The 26,612-nt window shown below is 46.4% G+C and overlaps 1 protein-coding gene across 1 annotated transcript in view; it reads right to left on the bottom strand.

The window, feature by feature from the left end:
- LOC139572681 (nuclear factor 7, brain-like) overlaps window positions 1-4,464 on the bottom strand; it is a 36,363-nt gene extending 31,899 nt beyond the window's left edge. Inside the window, exon 1 of the mRNA XM_071395358.1 lies at window positions 4,322-4,464. Within this exon, the coding sequence (XP_071251459.1) occupies window positions 4,322-4,464 (143 nt within the window). The remainder of the gene's footprint in view (window positions 1-4,321) is intronic.
- Window positions 4,465-26,612: the final 22,148 nt, after the last annotated feature.

Raw genomic sequence — 26,612 nt, 5'->3', positions numbered from 1 at the left:
AACTACAGGCATATTGATGTTGCTATAGCTACAACTACAGGCATATTGATGTTGCTATAGTTACAACTACAGGCATATTGATGTTGCTATAGCTACAACTACAGGCATATTGATGTTGCTATAGTTACAACTACAGGCATATTGATGTTGCTATAGCTACAACTACAGGCATATTGATGTTGCTATAGCTACAACTACAGGCATATTGATGTTGCTATAGCTACAACTATAGGCATATTGACGTTGCTATAGCTACAACTACAGGCATATTGATGTTGCTATAGCTACAACTACAGGCATATTGATGTTGCTATAGTTACAACTACAGGCATATTGATGTTGCTATAGCTACACCTACAGGCATATTGACGTTGCTATAGCTACAACTACAGGCATATTGATGTTGCTATAGCTACAACTAGAGGCATATTGACGTTGCTATAGCTACAACTACAGGCATATTGATGTTGCTATAGCTACAACTACAGGCATATTGATGTTGCTATAGTTACAACTACAGGCATATTGATGTTGCTATAGCTACAACTAGAGGCATATTGATGTTGCTATAGCTACAACTACAGGCATATTGATGTTGCTATAGCTACAACTACAGGCATATTGATGTTGCTATAGTTACAACTACAGGCATATTGATGTTGCTATAGCTACAACTACAGGCATATTGATGTTGCTATAGCTACAACTACAGGCATATTGACGTTGCTATAGCTACAAACATGGGTGTACAGTATGTGTCAGTCCTGATGTTGCTATAGCTACACCCATGGATCTGTACCACAATACTCAAAGGCGGTGGTACAGAGAAGCCTAATCAGACTGACAGGTACAAAAGGATCTTCTACCTCACAAACTCAGAAACTCTTGAAGGACAGTGAAATTTGTTAAATGTTGCTTCTTTATTGTTAAAAGTAAAAAATGGTGTTTCGGAAATGAAGGACGGTTTTATATACACTATATATACAAAAGTATGTGGACACCCCTTCAAAATTAGTGGATTCGGCTATTTCAGCCACACCGTTGCTGACAGGTGTATAAAATCGAGAACACTGCTATGCAATATCCATAGACAAACATTGGCAGTAGAATGACTTTAAGTCATAGGATGCCATCTTTCCAACAAGTCAGTTTGTCAAAGTTCTGCCTTGCTAGAGCTTCCCCGGTCAACTGTAAGTGCTGTTATTGTGAAGTGGAAACATCTAGGAGCAACAACGGCTCAGCCGTGAAGTGGTAGGCCACACAACCTCACAGAACAGGACCAACGAGTGCTGAAGAGCGTGGTGCGTAAAAATTGTCTGTCCTTGGTTGCAACACTCACTACCGAGTTCCAAACTGCCTCTGGAAGCAACGTCAGCACAATAACTGTTTGTCGGGAACTTCATAAAATGGATTTCCATGGTCGAGCAGCCGCACACAAGCCTAAGACCACCATGCACAATGCCATGCATCGAGTGGTATAAAGCTCGCCGCCATTGGACTCTCGAGCAGTGGTTCTCTGGAGTAATGAATCACGCTCACCATCTGGCAGTCCGACAGACGAATCTGGGTTTGGCGGATGCCAGGAGAACACTACCTACCCAATGCATAGTGCCAACTGTAAAGTTTGGTGGAGGAGGAATAATGGTCTGGGGCTGTTTTTCATGGTTCGGGCCCCTTAGTTCCAGTGAAGAAAAATCTTAATTCTACAGCATACAATGACATTCTAGATGATTCTGTGTTTCCAACTTTGTGGCAACAGTTTGGGGAAGGCCCTTTCCTGTTTCAGTATAAAAATGCCCCGTGCACAAAGCCAGGTCCATACAGATTATTTTTTTAAAGATTGGTGTGGAAGAACTTGACTGGCCTGCACAGAGCCCTGACCTCAACCCCATTGAATACCTTTGGGATGAATTGGAACGCAGACTGCGAGCCAGGCCTAATCGCCCAACATCAGTGCCCAATCTCACTAATGCTCTTGTGGCTTAATGGAAGCAAGTCCCCGCAGCTATGTTCCAACATCTAGTGGAAAGCTTTCCCAGAAGAGTGGAAGCTGTTATACCAGCAAAGGGGGGGACCAACTCCATATTAATGACCATGATTTTGAAATGAGATGTTCGACGAGCAGGTGTCCACATACTTTTGGTCTTTTAGTGTATCTCCGATTTTTGCCCACTGGTGCTGCCAAATCATAAAGCCAGGTTGCACAGCAAAATATTTAGGAGCAAAATGTCTCCGACTAAGCATAGGCTATGTGTAATCCAATATATTATGTGCCTTTTGAAAAACATTTTTAAAAACTAGTCAGAGAAATTTTCCTTCTGAGTGCCAGGCAGGCAGCAGAGATAATAGAAGCATCCTTCAGTAAGTGTTTACCCAGGGAATCAAATGTCCCAATCTCCACTAGCGGTATCTGATGGTTCAAGCTAAGCCACAGATCTCTCCGTTGAATCAATATTTTTTTTATTACCAACACTAAAAGCTTCTGTCATCTTCTGTCTCCACCTGTCTCTCTGATCCAACCTCCTCTATGTGAGGAATAGCAGAACACCAGGCAATGTAGGGAGGAGTGGATTCACTCCGAGATGAAGTAGAGAGAGAATGATGATGGTGTGTGTGTGTGTGTGTGTGTGTGTGTGTGTGTGTGTGTGTGTGTGTGTGTGTGTGTGTGTGTGTGTGTGTGTGTGTGTGTGTGTGTGTGTGTGTGTGTGTGTGTGTGTGTGTGTGTGTGTGTGTGTGTGTGTGTGTGTGTTATGGACTTGATAAGATATGGAAACAAGATTGTATTTTCTAATTGTGGGCCGGATGTCAGTTATGTTTAGGGCCAAGCCTAACATTTGTTTTTGTAAATTAAACTGTGTATCTAATTATTATTATTACATAAAAAATGTATCACATTTATTATTTTTTGGGGCCTTTATAGTTCCCTAGCCTCAGAGGCAGACTATATAGTTCCCTAGCCTCAGAGGCAGACTATATAGTTCCCTAGCCTCAGAGACAGACTATATAGTTCCCTAGCCTCAGAGGCAGACTATATAGTTCCCTAGCCTCAGAGACAGACTATATAGTTCTCTAGCCTCAGAGCCAGACTATACAGTGGGGCAAAAAAGTATTTAGTCAGCCACCAATTGTGCAAGTTCTCCCACTTAAAAAGATGAGAGAGGCCTGTAATTTTCATCATAGGTACACTTCAACTATGACAGACAAAATGAGCAAAAAAAAATCAGAAAATCACATTGTAGGATTTTTAATGAATTTATTTGCAAATTATGGTGGAAAATAAGTATTTGGTCACCTACAAACAAGCAAGATTTCTGGCTCCCACAGACCTGTAACTTCTTCTTTAAGAGGCTCCTCTGTCCTCCACTCGTTACCTGTATTAATGGCACCTGTTTGAACTTGTTATCAGTATAAAAGACACCTGTCCACAACCTCAAACAGTCACACTCCAAACTTCACTATGGCCAAGACCAAAGAGCTGTCAAAGGACACCAGAAACAAAATTGTAGACCTGCACCAGGCTGGGAAGACTGAATCTGCAATAGGTAAGCAGCTTGGTTTGAATAAATCAACTGTGGGAGCAATTATTAGGAAATGGAAGACATACAAGACCACTGATAATCTCCCTCGATCTGGGGCTCCACGCAAGATCTCACCCCGTGGGGTCAAAATGATCACAAGAACGGTGAGCAAAAATCCCAGAACCACACGGGAGGACCTAGTGAATGACCTGCAGAGAGCTGGGAGCAAAGTAACAAAGCCTACCATCAGTAACACACTACGCCGCCAGGGACTCAAATCCTGCAGTGCCAGACGTGTCCCCCTGCTTAAGCCAGTACATGTCCAGGCCCGTCTGAAGTTTGCTAGAGAGCATTTGGATGATCCAGAAGAAGATTGGGAGAATGTCATATGGTCAGATGAAACCAAAATATAACTTTTTGGTAAAAACTCAACTCGTCGTGTTTGGAGGACAAAGAATGCTGAGTTGCATCCAAAGAACACCATACCTACTGTGAAGCATGGGGGTGGAAACATCATGCTTTGGGGCTGTTTTTCTGCAAAGGGACCAGGACGACTGATCCGTGTAAAGGAAATGAATGGGGCCATGTATCGTGAGATTTTGAGTGAAAAACTCCTTCCATCAGCAAGGGCATTGAAGATGAAACGCGGCCGCAAAACATAAACCTATAGGGGAGGGTCTGGGTGGGCGTCTGTCCGCGGTGGCGGCTCTGGCGCGGGACGTGGACCCCACTTCACCATTGTTTTTGTCCGCCTCCTTAATCGCCCCCGTGGCCTCTTATGAGCGGCGATCCTCGCCGCCGACCTTGGCCTGGGAACCCTAGCCATGGGTCCTGAATGGATGGGAGATTCTGGCAGCACCGGAGTGAAGGACAACTCTGTCAGGTCCTGGCTGACTGACGACTCTGTCAGGTCCTGGCTGACTGACGGCTCTCTGTTGTCACCCATAGTTACTTGTCACCCATAGTTACTTGTCACCCATAGTAAATTGTTCATATAATACATTTTTGAATCATTCACTTTTCTCCTTCACTTGAATTGAATAAATAATCCAGAAGTGGACTGTATTGCACAGTAACTTGAAGTTTCCTTTTTTGGATGTAATAAATAACAAAGCGTACTACTATAAACTTTCCACCCAGTTACAGCTCCGACACGGTGTTGCTACAGCTCAGACACGGTGTTGTTACAGCTCAGACACGGTGTTGTTACAGCTCAGACACGGTGTTGTTACAGCTCAGACACGGTGTTGTTACTGCTCAGACACGGTGTTGTTACAGCTCAGACACGGTGTTGTTACAGCTCAGACACGGTGTTGTTACAGCTCAGACACGGTGTTGTTACAGCTCAGACACGGTGTTGTTACAGCTCAGACACGGTGTTGTTACAGCTCAGACACGGTGTTGTTACAGCTCAGACACGGTGTTGTTACAGCTCAGACACGGTGTTGTTACAGCTCAGACACGGTGTTGTTACTGCTCAGACACGGTGTTGTTACAGCTCAGACACGGTGTTGTTACAGCTCAGACACGGTGTTGTTACAGCTCAGACACGGTGTTGTTACAGCTCAGACACGGTGTTGTTACAGCTCAGACACGGTGTTGTTACAGCTCAGACACGGTGTTGTTACAGCTCAGACACGGTGTTGTTACAGCTCAGACACGGTGTTGTTACAGCTCAGACACGGTGTTGTTACAGCTCAGACACGGTGTTGTTACAGCTCAGACACGGTGTTGTTACAGCTCAGACACGGTGTTGTTACAGCTCCGACACGGTGTTGTTACAGCTCAGACACGGTGTTGTTACTGCTCAGACACGGTGTTGTTACAGCTCAGACACGGTGTTGTTACAGCTCAGACACGGTGTTGTTACAGCTCCGACACGGTGTTGTTACAGCTCCGACACGGTGTTGTTACAGCTCAGACACGGTGTTGTTACTGCTCAGACACGGTGTTGTTACAGCTCAGACACGGTGTTGTTACAGCTCAGACACGGTGTTGTTACAGCTCAGACACGGTGTTGTTACAGCTCAGACACGGTGTTGTTACAGCTCAGACACGGTGTTGTTACAGCTCAGACACGGTGTACACATCACAGCCCATAAAACCTATTTCTATACAACGTTTCAGACGGAAAAAACTGGAAGAATGTTAACGGGACATAACGTTGTATATAAAAGTAATTACAATAAATTCTATATAAAAAAACAGGTACACAAAATATTTTCAGTTAAAATAAATAAATGCAACAAGGAATTTAATGTTCTACAAGTAAATACACATACGTTGGGATTCTACGTTGTCATCGGTTACAGTTCTATGTGTTCTTTCCCCTTTCTTACATTGTTTATATATTTTATTTTATTTAGCTAGGCAAGTCAGTTAAGAACAAATTATTATTTACAATGACGGCTTACCCCGGCCAAACCAGGACGACGCTGGGCCAATTGTGCGCCGCCCTATGGGACTCTCAATCACTGCCGGATGTGATACAGCCTGGAATCGAACCAGGGACTGTAGTGACACCTCTTTCACTGAGATGCAGTGCCTTGGGAGCCCTAATTACTTCTCTCACTGTGGCATTCAAGATAAGATTTCCAATCTAGGTTCTCAGCACTACATCTGAAATCAACTATCAAAGTTTTTGCCTCTGTCTGCGTGCAAAACGAGCAGATCGTTTTTTTGTTTTATTGTGTAAATTCAGTTTGTGGATGCTGATGTTTCTCATATCCAATTTATGCAACAGGTTTATTTGGAAGTTCTGGAATCTTGGGTAGAACCTGCCAGCTGTCCAAACAAATACCTTCTGATCAAGATGCACACTTACTACTTAATGTTCTCAGATCTACTTGAGATTGAGTGCTTTCCAGAACTCTGGCTTCAGCTCACAGTCTTGATCAAATCGCTGCATGACGTCTGTCTGCTCTCCAAAGTTTCTGCTGACTTTCTGTGTGATGTCAAACTGGAAATGGACCCTTGATGTTGGATGAGGTCTTTTGTAAGGTTCTTGCCTTGAAGACATGTAACATTCATTTCCAAAGGACTTCTAAGTATCCGTGACTTTGTACCAGAAGTAGTTGTGACAGTGACCTTAAACAAAAGGAAAGTAATGTTTAATTATCTGAGATTGTCATGCATTATGTAACACATTGCAGTGGTAAACATTGTGTATGTGCCACATGAAATGAGCTTTATTCATTTTCAAGGAAAACTATGTAGACTCAGCAAAAAAAGAAACATCCCTTTTTCAGGACACTGTCTTTCAAAGATCATTCGTACAAATCCAAATAATTTCACAGATCTTCATTGTAAAGAGTTTAAACACTGTTTCCCATGCTTATTCAATGAACCATAAACAATTAATGAACATGCACCTGTGGAACGGTCGTTAAGACACTAACAGCTTACAGACGGTAGGCAATTAAGGTCACAGTTATGAAAACTTAGGACACTAAAGAGGCCTTTCTACTGACCCTGAAAAACACCAAAAGAAAGATGCCCAGGGTCACTGCTCATCTCCGTGAACGTGCCTTAGGCAAGCAGGCATGAGGACTGCAGATGGGGCCAGGGCAATAAATTCCAATGTCCGTACTGTGAGCTGCCTAAGACAGCGCTACAGGGAGACAGGACGGACAGCTGATCATCCTCACAGTGGCAGACCACGTGTAACAACACCTGCACAGGATCGGTACATCCGAACATCACACCTGCGGGACAGGTACAGGATGGCAACAACAACTGCCCGAGTAGGCTGAGAGAGGCTGGACTGAGGGCTTGTAGGCCTGTTGTAAGGCAGGTCCTCACCAGACATCACCGGCAACAACGTCGCCTATGGGCACAAACCCACCGTCGCTGGACCAGACAGGACTGGCAAAAAGTGCTCTTCTCTGACGAGTCACGGTTTTGTCTCACCAGGGGTGATGGTCGGATTCGCATTTATCGTCGAAGGAATGAGCGTTACACCGAGGCCTGTACTCTGGAGCGGGATCGATTTGGAGGTGGAGGGTCCGTCATGGTCTGGGACGGTGTGTCACAGCATCATCGGACTGAGCTTGTTGTCATTGCAGGCAATCTCAACGCTGTTCGTTACAGGGAAGACATCCTCCTCCCTCATGTGGTACCCTAACTGCAGGCTCATCCTGTCATGACCCTCCAGCATGACAATGCCACCAGGCATACTGCTCGTTCTGTGCGTGATTTCCTGCAAGACAGGAATGTCAGTGTTCTGCCATGGCCAGCGAAGAGCCCGGATATCAATTCCATTGAGCACGTCTGGGACCTGTTGGATCGGAGGGTGAGGGCTAGGGCCATTCCCCCCAGAAATGTCTGGGAACTTGCAGGTGCCTTGGTGGAAGCGTGGGGTAACATCTCACAGCAAGAACTGGCAAATCTGGTGCAGTCCATGAGGAGGAGATGCACTTCAGTACTTAATGCAGCTGGTGGCCACACCAGATACTGACGGTTACTTTTGATTTTGACCCCCCCCCCCTTTGTTCAGGGACACATTATTCAATTTCTGTTAGTCACATGTCTCTGGAACTTGTTCAGTTTATGTCTCAGTTGCTGAATCTTGTTATGTTCATACAAATATTTACACGTGTTAAGTTTGCTGAAAATAAACGCAGTTGACAGTGAGAGGACGTTTCTTTTTTTTTAGTTTCTAAGTTATCTAGGTTACAATTGTGACTATGATAAACTGAAGATATTATTAAATATGGCCTACAAAGAGAGCCTGTAGGACTTGTGCAAGACTGTTTTTGACCTATATGATAAGTCTGTGAAGAGTGTAATGATTAATACTGGCATAATAAACCAAAGTTCACCTGTAGCTGCATGGTCTATTGCATTGACAACAGTTAGCTGTAAATAGTTATATTGTTCGAAGGTAGAGCACTTTAAATATGGCGGCTATCTAAATAGAAGATTACGACAGGAGCTATATTACCTCTTCTAAAGCCAGTGTGTTGTCCGATCGCAATAAAGACGATTAACCTTGCAAAAGGTTATGTTTGTTCCTGTTACATTGGTCCGGTTACACCACAAACACGGCATGGCACCTTTTTTTAACCTGACACTCAACGTCAACAAAACAAAGGAGATGATTGTGGACTTCAGGAAACAGCAGAGGGAGCACCCCCCTATCCACATCGACGGGACAGTAGTGGAGAGGGTAGTAAGTTTTAAGTTCCTCGGCGTACACATCACGGACAAACTGAATTGGTCCACCCACACAGACAGCGTTGTGAAGAAGGCGCAGCAGCGCCTCTTCAACCTCAGGAGGCTGAAGAAATTCGGCTTGTCACCAAAAGCACTCACAAACTTCTACAGATGCACAATCGAGAGCATCCTGTCGGGCTGTATCACCGCCTGGTACGGCAACTGCTCCGCCCACAACCGCAGGGCTCTCCAGAGGGTAGTGAGGTCTGCACAACGCATCACCGGGGGCAAACTACCTGCCCTCCAGGACACCTACACCACCCGATGTCACAGGAAGGCCATAAAGATCATCAAGGACAACAACCACCCGAGCCACTGCCTGTGCACCCCGCTATCATCCAGAAGGCGAGGTCAGTACAGGTGCATCAAAGCTGGGACCGAGAAACTGAAAAACAGCTTCTATCTCAAGGCCATCAGACTGTTAAACAGCCACCACTAACATCGAGTGGCTGCTGCCAACATACTGACTCAACTCCAGCTCACTTTAATAATGGAATTGATGGAAATTGATCAAAAATGTATCACTAGCCACTTTAAACAATGCCACTTAATATAATGTATATGTATATACTGTACTCTATATCATCTACTGCATCTTGCCATCTTTATGTAATACATGTATCACTAGCCACTTTAAACTATGCACTTTTATGTTTACATACCCTACAGTACTCATCTCATATGTACAGTGGGGAGAACAAGTATTTGATACACTGCCGATTTTGCAGGTTTTCCTACTTACAAAGCATGTAGAGGTCTGTAATTTTTATCATAGGTACACTTCAACTGTGAGAGACGGAATCTAAAACAAAAATCCAGAAAATCACATTGTATGATTTTTAAGTAATTAATTTGCATTTTATTGCATGACATAAGTATTTGATACATCAGAAAAGCAGAACTTAATATTTGGTACAGAAACCTTTGTTTGCAATTACAGAGATCATACGTTTCCTGTAGTTCTTGACTAGGTTTGCACACACTGCAGCAGGGATTTTGGCCCACTCCTCCCTACAGATCTTCTCCAGATCCTTCAGGTTTCGGGGCTGTCGCTGGGCAATACGGAGTTTCAGCTCCCTCCAAAGATTTTCTATTGGGTTCAGGTCTGGAGACTGGCTAGGCCACTCCAGGACCTTGAGATGCTTCTTACGGAGCCACTCCTTAGTTGCCATGGCTGTGTGCTTTGTGTCGTTGTCATGCTGGAAGACCCAGCCACGACCCATCTTCAATGCTCTTACTGAGGGAAGGAGGTTGTTGGCCAAGATCTCGCGATACATGGCCCCATCCATCCTCCCCTCAATACGGTGCAGTCGTCCTGTCCCCTTTGCAGAAAAGCATCCCCAAAGAATGATGTTTCCACCTCCATGCTTCACGGTTGGGATGGTGTTCTTGGGGTTGTACTCATACTTCTTCTTCCTCCAAACACGGCGAGTGGAGTTAGACCAAAAAGCTCTATTTTTGTCTCATCAGACCACATGACCTTCTCCCATTCCTCCTCTGGATCATCCAGATGGTCATTGGCAAACTTCAGACAGGCCTGGACATGCACTGGCTTAAGCAGGGGGACCTTGCGTGCGCTGCAGGATTTTAATCCATGACGGCGTAGTGTGTTACTAATGGTTTTCTTTGAGACTGTGGTCCCAGCTCTCTTCAGGTCATTGACCAGGTCCTGCCGTGTAGTTCTGGGCTGATCCCTCACCTTCCTCATGATCATTGATGCCCCATGAGGTGAAATCTTGCATGGAGCCCCAGACCGAGGGTGATTGACCGTCATCTTGAACTTCTTCCATTTTCTAATAATTGCGCCAACAGTTGTTTCCTTCTCACCAAGCTGCTTGCCTATTGTCCTGTAGCCCATCCCAGCCTTGTGCAGGTCTACAATTTTATCCCTGATGTCTTTACACAGCTCTCTGGTCTTGGCCATTGTGGAGAGGTTGGAATCTGTTTGATTGAGTGTGTGGACAGGTGTCTTTTATACAGGTAACGAGTTCAAACAGGTGCAGTTAATACAGGTAATGAGTGGAGAACAGGAGGGCTTCTTAAAGAAAAACTAACAGGTCTGTGAGAGCCGGAATTCTTACTGGTTGGTAGGTGATCAAATACTTATGTCATGCAATAAAATGCAAATTAATTATTTAAAAATCATACAATGTGATTTTCTGGATTTTTGTTTTAGATTCCGTCTCTCACAGTTGAAGTGTACCTATGATAAAAATTACAGACCTCTACATGCTTTGTAAGTAGGAAAACCTGCAAAATCGGCAGTGTATCAAATACTTGTTCTCCCCACTGTATATACTGTACTCGATACCATCTACTGCATCTTGCCTATGCCGTTCTGTACCATCACTCATTCATATATCTTTATGTACATATTCTTTATCCCTTTACACTTGTGTGTATAAGGTAGTAGTTGTGGAATTGTTAGGTTAGATTACTCGTTGGTTATTACTGCATTGTCGGAACTAGAAGCACAAGCATTTCGCTACACTCGCATTAACATCTGCTAACCATGTGTATGTGACAAATACAATTTTGATTTGATTTGTGTGTAGCGGGAAGTTTGAATGGTGTGAAATAGTTCTGGTGTGATGTGATTGGCTGGTGGTGATACATTAATAGCCTAAGTTGGCTGAATTGACGCATCACAAACATACAGGACAGACAGCGATAAATGTGTTCATTAATTCACACAACTCCTGCTGTAGATACTGGTATGGGTGGTGTTTTCTTAGCCATTTCAGTCCTAGTATTTGTGACCGTGATGTCAACGTCATTCCATAAGGCAGATTTGAATGTTGCTATCATTCGAAATGGCAATATTGAAATGTACAGTATGTTGACTTTTGGTGTCTATTTTAGACCACATGGCATTTCAGGGCATTAAAAGGAGAGGAGACCACTAGAAGTCTGGCCATGTGGAGAAGACCACCAGAAGTCTGGCCATGTGGAGAAGACCACTAGAAGTCTGGCCATGTGGAGAAGACCACCAGAAGTCTGGCCATGTGGAGAAGACCACTATCAGTCTGGCCATGTGGAGAAGACCACTAGAAGTCTGGCCATGTGGAGAAGACCACTATCAGTCTGGCCATGTGGAGAAGACCACTAGAAGTCTGGCCATGTGGAGAAGACCACTAGAAGTCTGGCCATGTGGAGAAGACCACTAGAAGTCTGGCCATGTGGAGAAGACCACTAGAAGTCTGGCCATGTGGAGAAGATCACTAGAAGTCTGGCCATGTGGAGAAGACCACTAGAAGTCTGGCCATGTGGAGAAGACCACTAGAAGTCTGGCCATGTGGAGAAGACCACTAGAAGTCTGGCCATGTGGAGAAGACCACTAGAAGTCTGGCCATGTGGAGAAGACCACTAGAAGTCTGGCCATGTGGAGAAGACCACTAGAAGTCTGGCCATGTGGAGAAGACCACTAGAAGTCTGGCCATGTGGAGAAGACCACTAGAAGTCTGGCCATGTGGAGGCCATTTGGAGAAGACCACTAGAAGTCTGGCCATGTGGAGGCCATGTGGAGAAGACCACTAGAAGTCTGGCCATGTGGAGGCCATGTGGAGAAGACCACTACAAGTCTGGCCATGTGGAGAAGACCACTAGAAGTCTGGCCATGTGGAGAAGACCACTAGAAGTCTGGCCATGTGGAGAAGACCACTATCAGTCTGGCCATGTGGAGAAGACCACTAGACGTCTGGCCATGTGGAGAAGACCACTAGAAGTCTGGCCATGTGGAGAAGACCACTAGAATTCTGGCCATGTGGAGAAGACCACTAGAAGTCTGGCCATGTGGAGAAGACCACTAGAAGTCTGGCCATGTGGAGAAGACTACTAGAAGTCTGGCCATGTGGAGAAGACCACTAGAAGTCTGGCCATGTGGAGAAGACCACTAGAAGTCTGGCCATGTGGAGAAGACCACTAGAAGTCTGGCCATGTGGAGAAGACCACTAGAAGTCTGGCCATGTGGAGAAGACTACTAGACGTCTGGCCATGTGGAGAAGACCACTAGAAGTCTGGCCATGTGGAGAAGACCACTAGAAGTCTGGCCATGTGGAGAAGACCACAAGAAGTCTGGCCATGTGGAGAAGACCACTAGAAGTCTGGCCATGTGGAGAAGACCACTAGAAGTCTGGCCATGTGGAGAAGACCACCAGAAGTCTGGCCATGTGGAGAAGTGCACCTATAGTGAGGGACCACACCAGTATTTCAGTTTTTGGGGATTTATATATTTGCAAACATTTCTAAATACCTGTTTTTGCTTTGTCATTATGGGGTATTGTGATGTCATTCTGGGGTATTGTGATGTCATTCTGGGGTATTGTGATGTCATTATGGGGTATTGTGTGTAGATTGATGAGGGGAGGGAAAAAACAATTTAATCCATATTAGAATAAGGCTATAACCTAACAACATTTGGAAAAAGTCAAGGGGTCTGAATACTTTCTGAATGCTCTGTACAATACAAAATGTATAATACCACCATACAAAATATTAGAATGTACGTGTGTGTTTAGTGCGTGTGCTACCGCTTGTGTGTGTGTGTGTGTGTGTGTGTGTAACTGTGTGTGTGTCTCTACAGTCCCCGCTCTTCCATAAGGTGTATTTTTACCTGTTTTGTAAATCTGATTCTACTGCTTGCATCAGTTACCTGATGTGGAACAGAGTTCCATGGTAGTCATGGCTCTATGTAGTACTTTGAACCTCCCATAGTCTGTTCTGGACTTGGGGATTGTGAAGAGACCTCTGGTGGCATGTCTTGTGGGGTAAGCTGTGTGCTAGTAGTTTAAACAGACAGCTTAGTACATTCAGTTTGTCAACACTTTTAACAAAAACAACCAGTGATGAAGTCAATCTCTATTTCACTTTGAGCCAGAAGAGATTGACATGCATATTATTAATGTTAGCTCCCTGTGTACTTTTAAGGGCCAGCCGTGCTGCCCTGTTCTGAGACAATTGTAAAAAGTCCCTCTTTGTGGCACCTGACCACACCACTGAACAGTAGTGAAAAAACTAGGACCTGTATGACCTGCCTTGTTGATAGTGTTGTTAAGGTATATATTCCAAGATGGCGTAGCAGTGTAGGCGTGTTTTTGTTTGTCCTCCCTTGTACTTTTGTATTTTTCGTATTTTTTGTATATATCTTTTTTTAATCTATCTCTTTTCGATTTTTAATTTGATTATACCTTCCGGTAACCTGCCTCACCCAATGTGATACGGAATCGCTATTATTTTTAACTTTGGAACACTTTCAAGAACCTCCAGTAGCTAACCAGCTAATCAGCTACAAGCTATTTAGTCATTTTAGCCACTGCTAGCGGCTTTTACCTTCTGCACAGACACCAGCCCTGTTCTTAGCCTGGATTTACTCGCCAATCCACCAGCATCGGACTGTCTCTCCACAACAACGCCGGATTCCTGCCGTAATCCCTGAGCCACTACTTCTGATCCTCACAGCTAGCTAGCTCACAGCTAGCTAGCTCACAGCTTGCAGCTAGCTAGCTCACAGCTAGCTTGCACCCTCCGTGGCACCCAGTACCGAAGCTATCCCCTAACGCCACTGCCACGAAGCTAGCACCAGTTAGCAAACAAAATTCTACAATACCTCTTTCGCCATCTGGCTTGGATTCTCTGTCGACACGGCGCCCCGCCGCACCACCACGTCTGGTCTGCCGACGAATACTCCATCCGCTGTGCCCTCAACCGGCCTCCGTCTGAGCAGACCACCCCCGGGCTACTAACTTTAAACGCCGCGTGCTAGCGTGGTGACGGCTTCCATGTTCCATCCACTGCTCCCCCCTGGACACTACGATCACCTGGCTACATAGCTGATGCCTGCTGGACTGTCCATTAATCACAGTACTCCATTCTGTTTATTTGTGTTTATCTGTCGGCCCCAGCCGCGAACTCAGGCTCTGTGTGTAGTTAATCCGACCCTCTCTGCCTAGTCATCGCCATTTTACCTGCTGTTGTTGTGTTAGCTGTCTAGCTGCTGTTGTCTCACCTGTTGTTTTAGCTAGCTCTCCCAATCAAGACCTGCGATTACCTTATGCCTTACTATATGTCTCTCTCAAATATCAATATGCCTTGTATACTGTTGTTCGGGTTAGTTATCATTGTTTCAGTTTACAATGGAGCCCGTAGTTCCACTCCTAATACCTCTGATACCTCCTTTGTCCCACCTCCCACACATGTGGTGACCTCACCCATTATAACCAGCATGTCCAGAGATACAACCTCTCTTATCATCACCCAGTGCCTGGGCTTACCTCCGCTGTACCCGCACCCCACCATACCCCTGTCTGCACATTATGCCCTGAATATATTCTACCACGCCCATAAATCTGCTCCTTTTATTCCTTGTCCCCAACGCTCTAGGCGACCAGTTTTGATAGCCTTTAGCCGCACCCTCATCCTACTACTCCTCTGTTCCTCGGGTGATGTGGAGGTAAACCCAGGCCCTGCATGTCCCCAGGCACCGTCATTTGTTGACTTCTGTGATCGAAAAAGCCTTGGTTTCATGCATGTCAACATCAGAAGCCTCCTCCCTAAGATTGTTTTACTCACTGCTTTAGCACACTCTGCCAACCCTGATGTCCTTGCCGTGTCTGAATCCTGGCTTAGGAAGGCCACCAAAAATTCGGAGATTTCCATACCCAACTATAACACTTTCCGTCAAGATAGAACTGCCAAAGGGGGAGGAGTTGCAATCTACTGCAGAGAGAGCCTGCAAAGTTCTGTCATACTTTCCAGGTCTATGCCCAAACAGTTTGAACTTCTAATTTTAAAAATTAATCTCTCCTCAGATTAACCACACCACTGTCCAGTGTAACAGATGTATAATGTACTCTCCATGCGTTGTGTTTTCACAAAATAAATAACTTCGGCCAGTAGTCCCAGTTGAGCATCATTTATTTCTGCTGTTGTTAAATTGGAAACAGCACGTTAGTTGTGCAGGACTTAACAGTGTTGATGGCTGTCGATGGCAAAATCTGTAGCATGAAGACAACTGTGTTAGCCGTGGCTTATGTGACCATGACATCGGTGTATGCTAGCTAACACAATTATTCATCGGCAGACTCCACTGTGTCCAATTAACATGAAGACAACTGTGTTAGCCGTGGCTTATGTGACCATGACATCGGTGTATGCTAGCTAACACAATTATTCATCGGCAGACTACACTGTGTCCAATTAACTCCAATTAATCTCTCCAGAAATAAGTCTCTCACTGTTGCCGCCTGCTACCGACCCCCCTCAGCTCCCAGCTGTGCCCTGGACACCATCTGTGAATTGATCGCCCCCCATCTAGCTTCAGAGTATGTTCTGTTAGGTGACCTAAACTGGGATATGCTTAACACCCCGGCAGTCCTACAATCTAAGCTAGATGCCCTCAATCTCACACAAATCATCAAGGAACCCACCAGGTACAACCCTAAATCCATAAACATGGGCACCCTAATAGACATTATCCTGACCAACTTGCCCTCCAAATACACCTCTGCTGTCTTCAATCAGGATCTCAGCGATCACTGCCTCATTGCCTGTATCCGCTACGGGTCCGCGGTCAAACGACCACCCCTCATCACTGTCAAACGCTCCCTAAAACACTTCTGCGAGCAGGCCTTTCTAATCGACCTGGCCCGGGTATCCTGGAAGGATATTGACCTCATCCCGTCAGTTGAGGATGCCTGGTCATTCTTTAAAAGTAACTTCCTCACCATCTTAGACAAGCATGCTCCGTTCAAAAAATGCAGAACTAAGAACAGATATAGCCCTTGGTTCACTCCAGACCTGACTGCCCTCGACCAGCACAAAAACATCCTGTGGCGAACTGCAATAGCATCGAATAGCCCCCGCGATATGCAACTGTTCAGGGAAGTCAGGAACCAATACACGCAGTCAGTCAGGAAAGCAAAGGCCAGCTTTTTCAAGCAGAAATTTGCATCCTGTAGCTCTAACTCCAAAAAGTTCTGGGACACTGTAAAGTCCATGGAGAACAAGAGCACCTCCTCCCAGCTGCCCACTGCACTGAGGCTAGGTAACACGGTCACCACTGATAAATCCGTGATAATCGAAGACTTCAACAAGCACTTCTCAACGGCCTTCCTCCTGGCTACTCCAACCTTGGCCAACAGCTCCGCCCCCCCCGCTGCTACTCGCCCAAGCCTCCCCAGCTTCTCCTTTACCCAAATCCAGATAGCAGATGTTCTGAAAGAGCTGCAAAACCTGGACCCATACAAATCAGCTGGGCTTGACAATCTGGACCCTCTATTTCTGAAACTGTCCGCCGCCATTGTCGCACCCCCTATTACCAGCCTGTTCAACCTCTCCTTCGTATCATCTGAGATCCCCAAGGATTGGAAAGCTGCCGCGGTCATCCCCCTCTTCAAAGGGGGAGAAACCCTGGACCCAAACTGTTACAGACCTATATCCATCCTGCCCTGCCTATCTAAGGTCTTCGAAAGCCAAGTCAACAAACAGATCACTGACCATCTCGAATCCCACCGTACCTTCTCCGCTGTGCAATCCGGTTTCCGAGCCAGTCAAGGGTGCACCTCAGCCACGCTCAAGGTACTAAATGATATCATAACCGCCATCGATAAAAGACAGTACTGTGCAGCCGTCTTCATCGACCTGGCCAAGGCTTTCGACTCTGTCAACCACCATATTCTCATCGGCAGACTCAGTAGCCTCGGTTTTTCTAATGACTGCCTTGCCTGGTTCACCAACTACTTCGCAGACAGAGTTCAGTGTGTCAAATCGGAGGGCATGTTGTCCGGTCCTCTGGCAGTCTCTATGGGGGTACCACAGGGTTCAATTCTCGGGCCGACTCTTTTCTCTGTATATATCAATGATGTTGCTCTTGCTGCGGGCGATTCCCTGATCCACCTCTACGCAGACGACACCATTCTGTATACTTCTGGCCCTTCCTTGGACACTGTGCTATCTAACCTCCAAACGAGCTTCAATGCCATACAACACTCCTTCCGTGGCCTCCAACTGCTCTTAAATGCTAGTAAAACCAAATGCATGCTTTTCAACCGGTCGCTGCCTGCACCCGCACGCCCGACTAGCATCACCACCCTGGATGGTTCCGACCTAGAATATGTGGACATCTATAAGTACCTAGGTGTCTGGCTAGACTGCAAACTCTCCTTCCAGACTCATATCAAACATCTCCAATCCAAAATCAAATCGGCTTTCTATTTCGCAACAAAGCCTCCTTCACTCACGCCGCCAAACTTACCCTAGTAAAACTGACTATCCTACCGATCCTCGACTTCGGCGATGTCATCTACAAAATAGCTTCCAATACTCTACTCAGCAAACTGGATGCAGTTTATCACAGTGCCATCTGTTTTGTTACTAAAGCACCTTATACCACCCACCACTGCGACCTGTATGCTCTAGTCGGCTGGCCCTCGCTGCATGTTCGTCGTCAGACCCACTGGCTCCAGGTCATCTACAAGGCTATGCTAGGTAAAGCGCCGCCTTATCTCAGTTCACTGGTCACGATGGTAACACCCACCCGTAGCACGCGCTCCAGCAGGTGTATCTCACTGATCATCCCTAAAGCCAAAACCTCATTTGGCCGCCTTTCCTTCCAGTTCTCTGCTGCCTGCGACTGGAACGAATTGCAAAAATCTCTGAAGTTGGAGACTTTTATCTCCCTCAACAACTTTAAACATCTGCTATCTGAGCAGCTAACCGATCGCTGCAGCTGTACATAGTCCATCGGTATATAGCTCACCCAATTTACCTACCTCATCCCCATACTGTTTTTATTTATTTACTTTTCTGCTCTTTTGCACACCAGTATCTCTATTTGCACATGATCATCTGATGATTTATCACCCCAGTGTTAATCTGCTAAATTGTAATTATTCGCTCCTATGGCCTATTTATTGCCTACCTCCTCATGCCTTTTGCACACATTGTATATAGATTCTCTTTTTTTTTCTTTTTTTTCTCCTACTATGTTATTGACTTGTTTATTGTTTACTCCATGTGTAACTCTGTGTTGTTGTCTGTTCACACTGCTATGCTTTATCTTGGCCAGGTCGCAGTTGCAAATGAGAACTTGTTCTCAACTAGCCTACCTGGTTAAATAAAGGTGAAATAAAAAAAATATTAAATAAAAAAAGGTAGAAACTAGGGCCTGTAGGACCTGCCTTGTTGATAGTGTTGTTAAGAAGGTAGAAACTAGGGCCTGTAGGACCTGCCTTGTTGATAGTGTTGTTAAGAAGGTAGAAACTAGGGCCTGTAGGACCTGCCTTGTTGATAGTGTTGTTAAGAAGGTAGAAACTAGGGCCTGTAGGACCTGCCTTGTTGATAGTGTTGTTAAGAAGGTAGAGCAGCGCTTTATTATGGACAGACTTCTCCCCTCATCTTAGCTACTACTGCATCAATATGTTTTAACCATGACAGTTTACAATCTAGGGTTACTCCAAGCAGTTTAGTCACCTCAATTTGCTAAATTTCCACATTATTTATTACAAGATTTAGTTGAGGTTTAGGGTTTAGTGAATGCTTTGTCCTAAATACAATGCTTTAAATTTGAAATATTTAGGACTAACTTATTCCTTGCCACCCATTCTGAAACTAACTGCAGCTCTTTGATAAGTATTGCAGTCATTTCAGTCACTGTAGTAGTTGACGTGTATAGTGTTGACCCATCCGCATCCATAAATACACTGGCTTTACTCAAAGCCAGTGGCATGTCGTTAGTAAAGATTGAAAAAAGTAAGGGGTCTATGCAGCTTCCCTGGGGATTTCCTGATTCTACCTGGATTATGTTGGAGAGGCTTCCATTAAAGAACACCCTCTGTGTTCTGTTAGACAGGTAACTCTTTATCCACATTATAGCAGGGGGTGTAAAGCCATAACACATTATAGCAGGGGGTGTAAAGCCATAACACATACGTTTTTTTCTGAAGCTGACTATGATTGATAATGTCAAAAGCCGCACTGAAGTCTAACAAGACAGCCCCCACAATAATTTTGTCATCAGTTTCTCTCAGCCAATCATCAGTCATTTGTGTAAGTGCTGTGCTTGTTGAATGTCCTTCCCTATGAGCATGCTGGACGTCTGTTGTCAATTTGTTTACTGTGAAATGGCATTGTATCTGGTCAAACACAATTTTTTCCAGAAGTTTACTAAGGATTGGTAACAGGCTGATTGGTCGGCTATTTCAGCCAGTAAAGGGGGCTTTACTATTCTTTGGTAGCAGAATGACTTTAGCTTCCCTCCAAGCCTGAGGGCACACACTCTCTAGTAGGTTTAAATTGAAGATGTGGCAAATAGGAGTGGCAATATCGTCCGCTATTATCCTCAGTAATGTTCCATCCAAGTTGTCAGACCTCGGTGTCATTGTTTATAGACAACTATTTTTTCACCTCTTCCACACTCACTTTACGGAATTCAAAAGTACAATGCTTGTCTTTCATAATTTGTTCAGATATACTTGGATGTGTAGTGTCAGCGTTTGTTGCTGGCATGTCATCCCTAAGTTTGATTATCTTGCCAATGAAAAAAGTCATTAAAGTAGTTGGCAATATCAGTGGGCTTTGTGATGAATGAGGCATCTGATTCAATGAATGATGGAGCCGAGTTTTCCTTTTTGTTTGTTGGTTGTTGTCCTGGCACCACACTGCCAGGTCTCTGACCTCCTCCCTATAGGCTGTCTCATCGTCGTTGGTGATCAGGCCTACCACTTTCGTGTCGTCTGCAAACTTAATGATGGTGTCGGAGTCGTGTGCGGCCACGCGTGGGTGAACAGGGAGTAAAGGATGGGACTGAGCACGCACCCCTGAGGGGCCCCCGTGTTGAGGGTCAGCGTGGCGGATGTGTTGCTGCCTACCCTCACCACCTGGGGATGGCTTGTCAGGATGTCCTGGATTCAGTTGCAGAGGGAGGTGTTCAATCCCAGGGTCCTTAGCTTAGTGATGGAGGGCACTATGTTGTTAAACGCTGAGCTGTAGTCAATGAAAAGCATTCTCACGTAGGTATTCCTTTTGTCCAGGTGGGAAAGGGCAGTGTGGAGTGCAATAGAGATCGCGTCATCTGTGGATCTGTTGGGGCGGTATGCGAATTGGTGTGGGTCCAGGGAGTCTGGGATGATGGTATTGATGTGAGCCATGACCAGCCTTTGGGTCCGGAGAGGTTGAAAATGTCAGTGAAGACACTTGCCAGCTAGTCAGAGCATGTTCAATACTCGTCCTGGTAATACTCGTCCTGGTAATACTCGTCCTGGTAATACTCGTCCTGGTAATACTCGTCCTGGTAATACTCGTCCTGGTAATCCATCTGGCCCCGCAGCCTTGTGAATGTTAACCTGTTTAAAAGGTCTTACTCACATCGGCTATGGAGAGCGTGATCACACAGTCATCCGGAACAGCTGGTGCTCTCAATCAATTAATCAAATGTATTTATAAAGCTCTTTTTACATCAGTGGTTGTCACAAAGTGCTTATACAGAAACCCGGCCCTAAAACCACAGAGAGCAAGCAATGCAGATATAGAAGCACGGTGGCTAAAAAAACTCCCTAGAAATGCTGGAACCTATGAAGAAACCTAGAGAGGAACCAGTCCTGTTCTGGCTGTGCCGGGTGGAGATTGTAAGTGGACATGGACATTAAGGTCAGATCGTTCTACAAGATGTTCAAACGTTCATCGATGACCAGCAGGGTCAAATAATAATCACAGAGGTTATAGAGGGTGCAACAGGTCAGCACCACAGAAGTGAGAGAGAGTGAGAGATTGTGAGAGAACAGCAGGTCCGGGACAAGGTAGCACGTCCGGTGAACAGGTCAGGGTTCCATAGCCGCAGGCAGAACAGTTAAAACTGGATCAGCAGCACGACCAGGTGGACTGGAGACAGCAAGGAGTCATCAGGCCAGGTAGTGAGGCATGGGGAGGAAGAGAGAGGAGAATTAGAGGGAGCATACATAAGATCACACAGGACACCAGATAAGACAGGATATTTATACCAGATAGGACAGACTGACCCCAGTCCCCCGGCACATAGACTATTGCTACATATATACTGGAGGATGAGACGGGGGGGTCAGGTAACACTGTGCCTCGTCCAAAGTTACTTTTCCAAAGACCACACCAAAGGGATATTAACAGACCACTAGCTTACTACCCTGAGACAAGGCCGAGTACAGCCCACAAAGATCTTCTCCACAGCACGAGGACAGAAAGGGAGATCACGTCAGTGACTGAACCCACTCAGGTTGACTATATCAGAAGAAAAGCCTGGCACGACGTGATGCACGACTCCTGGGGATGGCATGGGAGAGCACTAGCAATCCAGTGACTCATCTCCCGTAATAGGGTCAGATAATTCCAGTGGAGAGAGGGGAGCAGGCCAGGCAGAGACCGCAAGGGGTGGTTCATCACTCCATTGCCTTGCCGTTTACCTTCACATCCCTGGGCCAAGAATGAGAGAATGCCAAGAATGTGCAAAGCTGTCATCGAGGCAATGGCGGGCTATTTAAAGAATCTCAAATATAAAATATATTTAGATTTGTTTAACACTTTTCTTTGGTTACTACATGATTCCATATGTGTTATGTCATAGTTTTGATGTCTTCACTATTATTCTACAATGTAGAAAATAGTAAAAATAAAGAAATATCCTTGAATGAGTAGGTGTTCTAAAACTTTTGAACGGTAGTGTATTTTTTTATTTTTTTCCGGGTCAAGGTTTGGCTTTTTCAAGAGAGGCTTTATTACTGCCACTTTTAGTGAGTTTGGTACACATCCTGTGGATAGGGAGACGTTTATTATGTTCAACATACAGTGGCTTGCGAAAGTATTCAACCCCCTTTGCATTTTTCCTATTTTGTTGCCTTACAACCTGGAATTAAAATAGATTTTTTGGGAGGGGTTGTATCATTTGATTTCATTTGATTGGGAAAACTGAGCTGACTACACTGACTGTGCTAGGGGCAAACTCCACTAAGCTGGCAGGCTGGCTAACAGTCTGGCTGACAGCCTGCTGCCTAGCCTCCACCCTATCTCATTGTGGAGCTAGAGGAGTCAGAGCCCTGTCTATGTTGGTAGATAAGATGAGAGCACCCCTCCAGCTAGAATGGAGTCCATCACTCCTCAGCAGGCCAGGCTTGGTCCTGTTTGCGGGGGAGTCCCAGAAAGAGGGCCAATTATCCACAAATTACATATTTTGGGAGGGGCAGAAAACAGTTTTCAAACAGCGATTTGAGTTGTGCAAGTACGAATACAACGGTGCCGGAGGAGATGGCTGCTTACGGGCTCTTAACCAGACAAGGCCCCATTCCCCGTCATTCGCATGAAGAGGAGACAGAGATATCGGGGACGTAGGTCGAGGTGGTTTGTAAGGATCCGACGGTGAGTGGGTAATCTGCCTCTACCATCCGTCCTATTAGCCAACGTGCAATCAATGGATAACAAACTGGAATAGGGTGCCATTTGACCAGGGCCCATAGGGAATAGGGTGCCATTTGACCAGGGCCCATAGGGAATAGGGTGACATTTGACCAGGGTCCACAGGGAATAGGGTGCCATTTGACCAGGGCACATAGGGAATAGGGTGCCATTTGACCAGGGCCCATAGGGAATAGGGTGCCATTTGACCAGAGCCCATAGGGAATAGGGTGCCATTTGACCAGGGCCCATAGGGAATAGGGTGCCATTTGACCGGGGCCCATAGGGAATAGTGTGCCATTTGACCAGAGCCCATAGGGAATAGGGTGCCATTTGACCGGGGCACATAGGGAATAGCGTGCCATTTGACCAGAGCCCATAGGGAATAGGGTGCCATTTGACCAGGGCCCATAGGGAATAGGGTGCCATTTGACCAGAGCCCATAGGGAATAGGGTGCCATTTGACCAGAGCCCATAGGGAATAGGGTGCCATTTGACCAGGACCCATAGGGAATAGGGTGCCATTTGACCAGGGCCCATAGGGAATAGGGTGCCATTTGACCAGGGCCCATAGGGAATAGGGTGCCATTTGACCAATGCCCATAGGGAATAGGGTGCCATTTGACCAGGGCCCATAGGGAATAGGGTGCCATTTGACCAGGGCCCATAGGGAATAGGGTGCCATTTGACCGGGGCCCATAGGGAATAGGGTGCCATTTGACCAGGGCCCATAGGGAATAGGGTGCCATTTGACCGGGACTCATAGGGAATAGGGTGCCATTTGACCAGGGCCCATAGGGAATAGGGTGCCATTTGACCAGGGCCCATAGGGAATAGGGTGCCATTTGACCAGGACTCATAGGGAATAGGGTGCCATTTGACCAGGGCCCATAGGGAAAAGGGTGCCATTTGACCGGGGCTCATAGGGAATAGGGTGCCATTTGACCAGGGCCCATAGGGAATAGGGTGCCATTTGACCAGGGCCCATAGGGAATAGGGTGCCATTTGACCGGGGCCCATAGGGAATAGGGTGCCATTTGACCAGGGCCCATAGGGAATAGGGTGCCATTTGACCAGAGCCCATAGGGAATAGGGTGCCATTTGACCAGGGCCCATAGGGAATAGGGTGCCATTTGACCAGAGCCCATAGGGAATAGGGTGCCATTTGACCAGGACCCATAGGGAATAGGGTGCCATTTGACCGGGGCCCATAGGGAATAGCGTGCCATTTGACCAGAGCCCATAGGGAATAGGGTGCCATTTGACCAGGACCCATAGGGAATAGGGTGCCATTTGACCGGGGCCCATAGGGAATAGCGTGCCATTTGACCAGAGCCCATAAGGAATAGGGTGCCATTTGACCAGGGCCCATAGGGAATAGGGTGCCATTTGACCAGAGCCCATAGGGAATAGGGTGCCATTTGACCAGAGCCCATAGGGAATAGGGTGCCATTTGACCAGGACCCATAGGGAATAGGGTGCCATTTGACCAGGGCCCATAGGGAATAAGGTGCCATTTGACCAGGGCCCATAGGGAATAGGGTGCCATTTGACCGGGGCCTATAGGGAATAGGGTGCCATTTGACCAGGGCGAATAGGGAATAGGGTGCCATTTGACCAGGGCCCATAGGGAATGGGGTGCCATTTGACCAGGGCCCACAGGGAATAGGGTGCCATTTGACCGGGACTCATAGGGAATAGGGTGCCATTTGACCAGGGCCCATAGGGTATAGGGTGCCATTTGACCAGGGCCCATAGGGAATAGGGTGCCATTTGACCAGGGCCCATAGGGAATAGGGTGCCATTTGACCAGGACTCATAGGGAATAGGGTGCCATTTGACCAGGGCCCATAGGGAATAGGGTGCCATTTGACCGGGGCTCATAGGGAATAGGGTGCCATTTGACCAGGGCCCATAGGGAATAGGGTGCCATTTGACCAGGACTCATAGGGAATAGGGTGCCATTTGACCAGGGCCCATAGGGAATAGGGTGCCATTTGACCAGGGCCCATAGGGAATAGGGTGCCATTTGACCGGGGCCCATAGGGAATAGGGTGCCATTTGACCAGGGCCCATAGGGAATAGGGTGCCATTTGACCAGAGCCCATAGGGAATAGGGTGCCATTTGACCAGGGCCCATAGGGAATAGGGTGCCATTTGACCAGAGCCCATAGGGAATAGGGTGCCATTTGACCAGGACCCATAGGGAATAGGGTGCCATTTGACCGGGGCCCATAGGGAATAGCGTGCCATTTGACCAGAGCCCATAGGGAATAGGGTGCCATTTGACCAGAGCCCATAGGGAATAGGGTGCCATTTGACCGGGGCCCATAGGGAATAGCGTGCCATTTGACCAGAGCCCATAGGGAATAGGGTGCCATTTGACCGGGGCCCATAGGGAATAGCGTGCCATTTGACCAGAGCCCATAGGGAATTGGGTGCCATTTGACCAGAGCCCATAGGGAATAGGGTGCCATTTGACCAGGGTCCACAGGGAATAGGGTGCCATTTGACCAGAGCCCATAGGGAATAGGGTGCCATTTGACCAGAGCCCATAGGGAATAGGGTGCCATTTGGAACATGCACCGTAGTGATTCCACCAAGGGCTGTTATTAGATCTCAGGACACTAGGTGCAGCCTTGTTTCAGGGAATTAAACACCCACGCATGTGATGTAGACAGCGGACCCATTCTGAATATGTGAAGGTGAGGTGGATAACACCAGAATCTGATATTTACTGTCTCCCAAATGCACCCTATTCCCTATCTAGTGCACTACTTTTGACCAGGGCTCATAGGGAATAGGGTGCCATTTGACCAGGGCTCTGCACTACAGAGATAATAAGGTGTCATATAGGATTCATGCTCATTAATCAATGTATCTTTCTCTTTTTATGTGGCTTACTCTGTCTTCGTGGTCTCCTGAGAGCTCACAATGTCTTCGTGGTCTCCTGAGAGCTTACTCTGTCTTCGTGGTCTCCTGAGAGCTTACTCTGTCTTCGTGGTCTCCTGAGAGCTCACGATGTCTTCGTGGTCTCCTGAGAGCTCACGATGTCTTCGTGGTCTCCTGAGAGCTTACTCTGTCTTCGTGATATCCTGAGAGCTTACGATGTCTTCGTGGTCTCCTGAGAGCTTACGATGTCTTCGTGGTCTCCTGAGAGCTTACGATGTCTTCGTGGTCTCCTGAGAGCTTACTCTGTCTTCGTGGTCTCCTGAGAGCTTACTCTGTCTTCGTGGTCTCCTGAGAGCTTACTCTGTCTTCGTGATCTCCTGAGAGCTTACTCTGTCTTCGTGGTCTCCTGAGAGCTCACGATGTCTTCGTGGTCTCCTGAGAGCTCACGATGTCTTCGTGGTCTCCTGAGAGCTCACGATGTCTTCGTGGTCTCCTGAGAGCTCACGATGTCTTCGTGGTCTCCTGAGAGCTTACTCTGTCTTCGTGATCTCCTGAGAGCTTACTCTGTCTTCGTGG

This window comes from Salvelinus alpinus, chromosome 4 (assembly GCF_045679555.1).
Source record: "Salvelinus alpinus chromosome 4, SLU_Salpinus.1, whole genome shotgun sequence".
Taxonomy (NCBI): Eukaryota; Metazoa; Chordata; class Actinopteri; order Salmoniformes; family Salmonidae; genus Salvelinus; species Salvelinus alpinus.
This window is presented reverse-complemented; position numbering and strand designations above follow the sequence as displayed.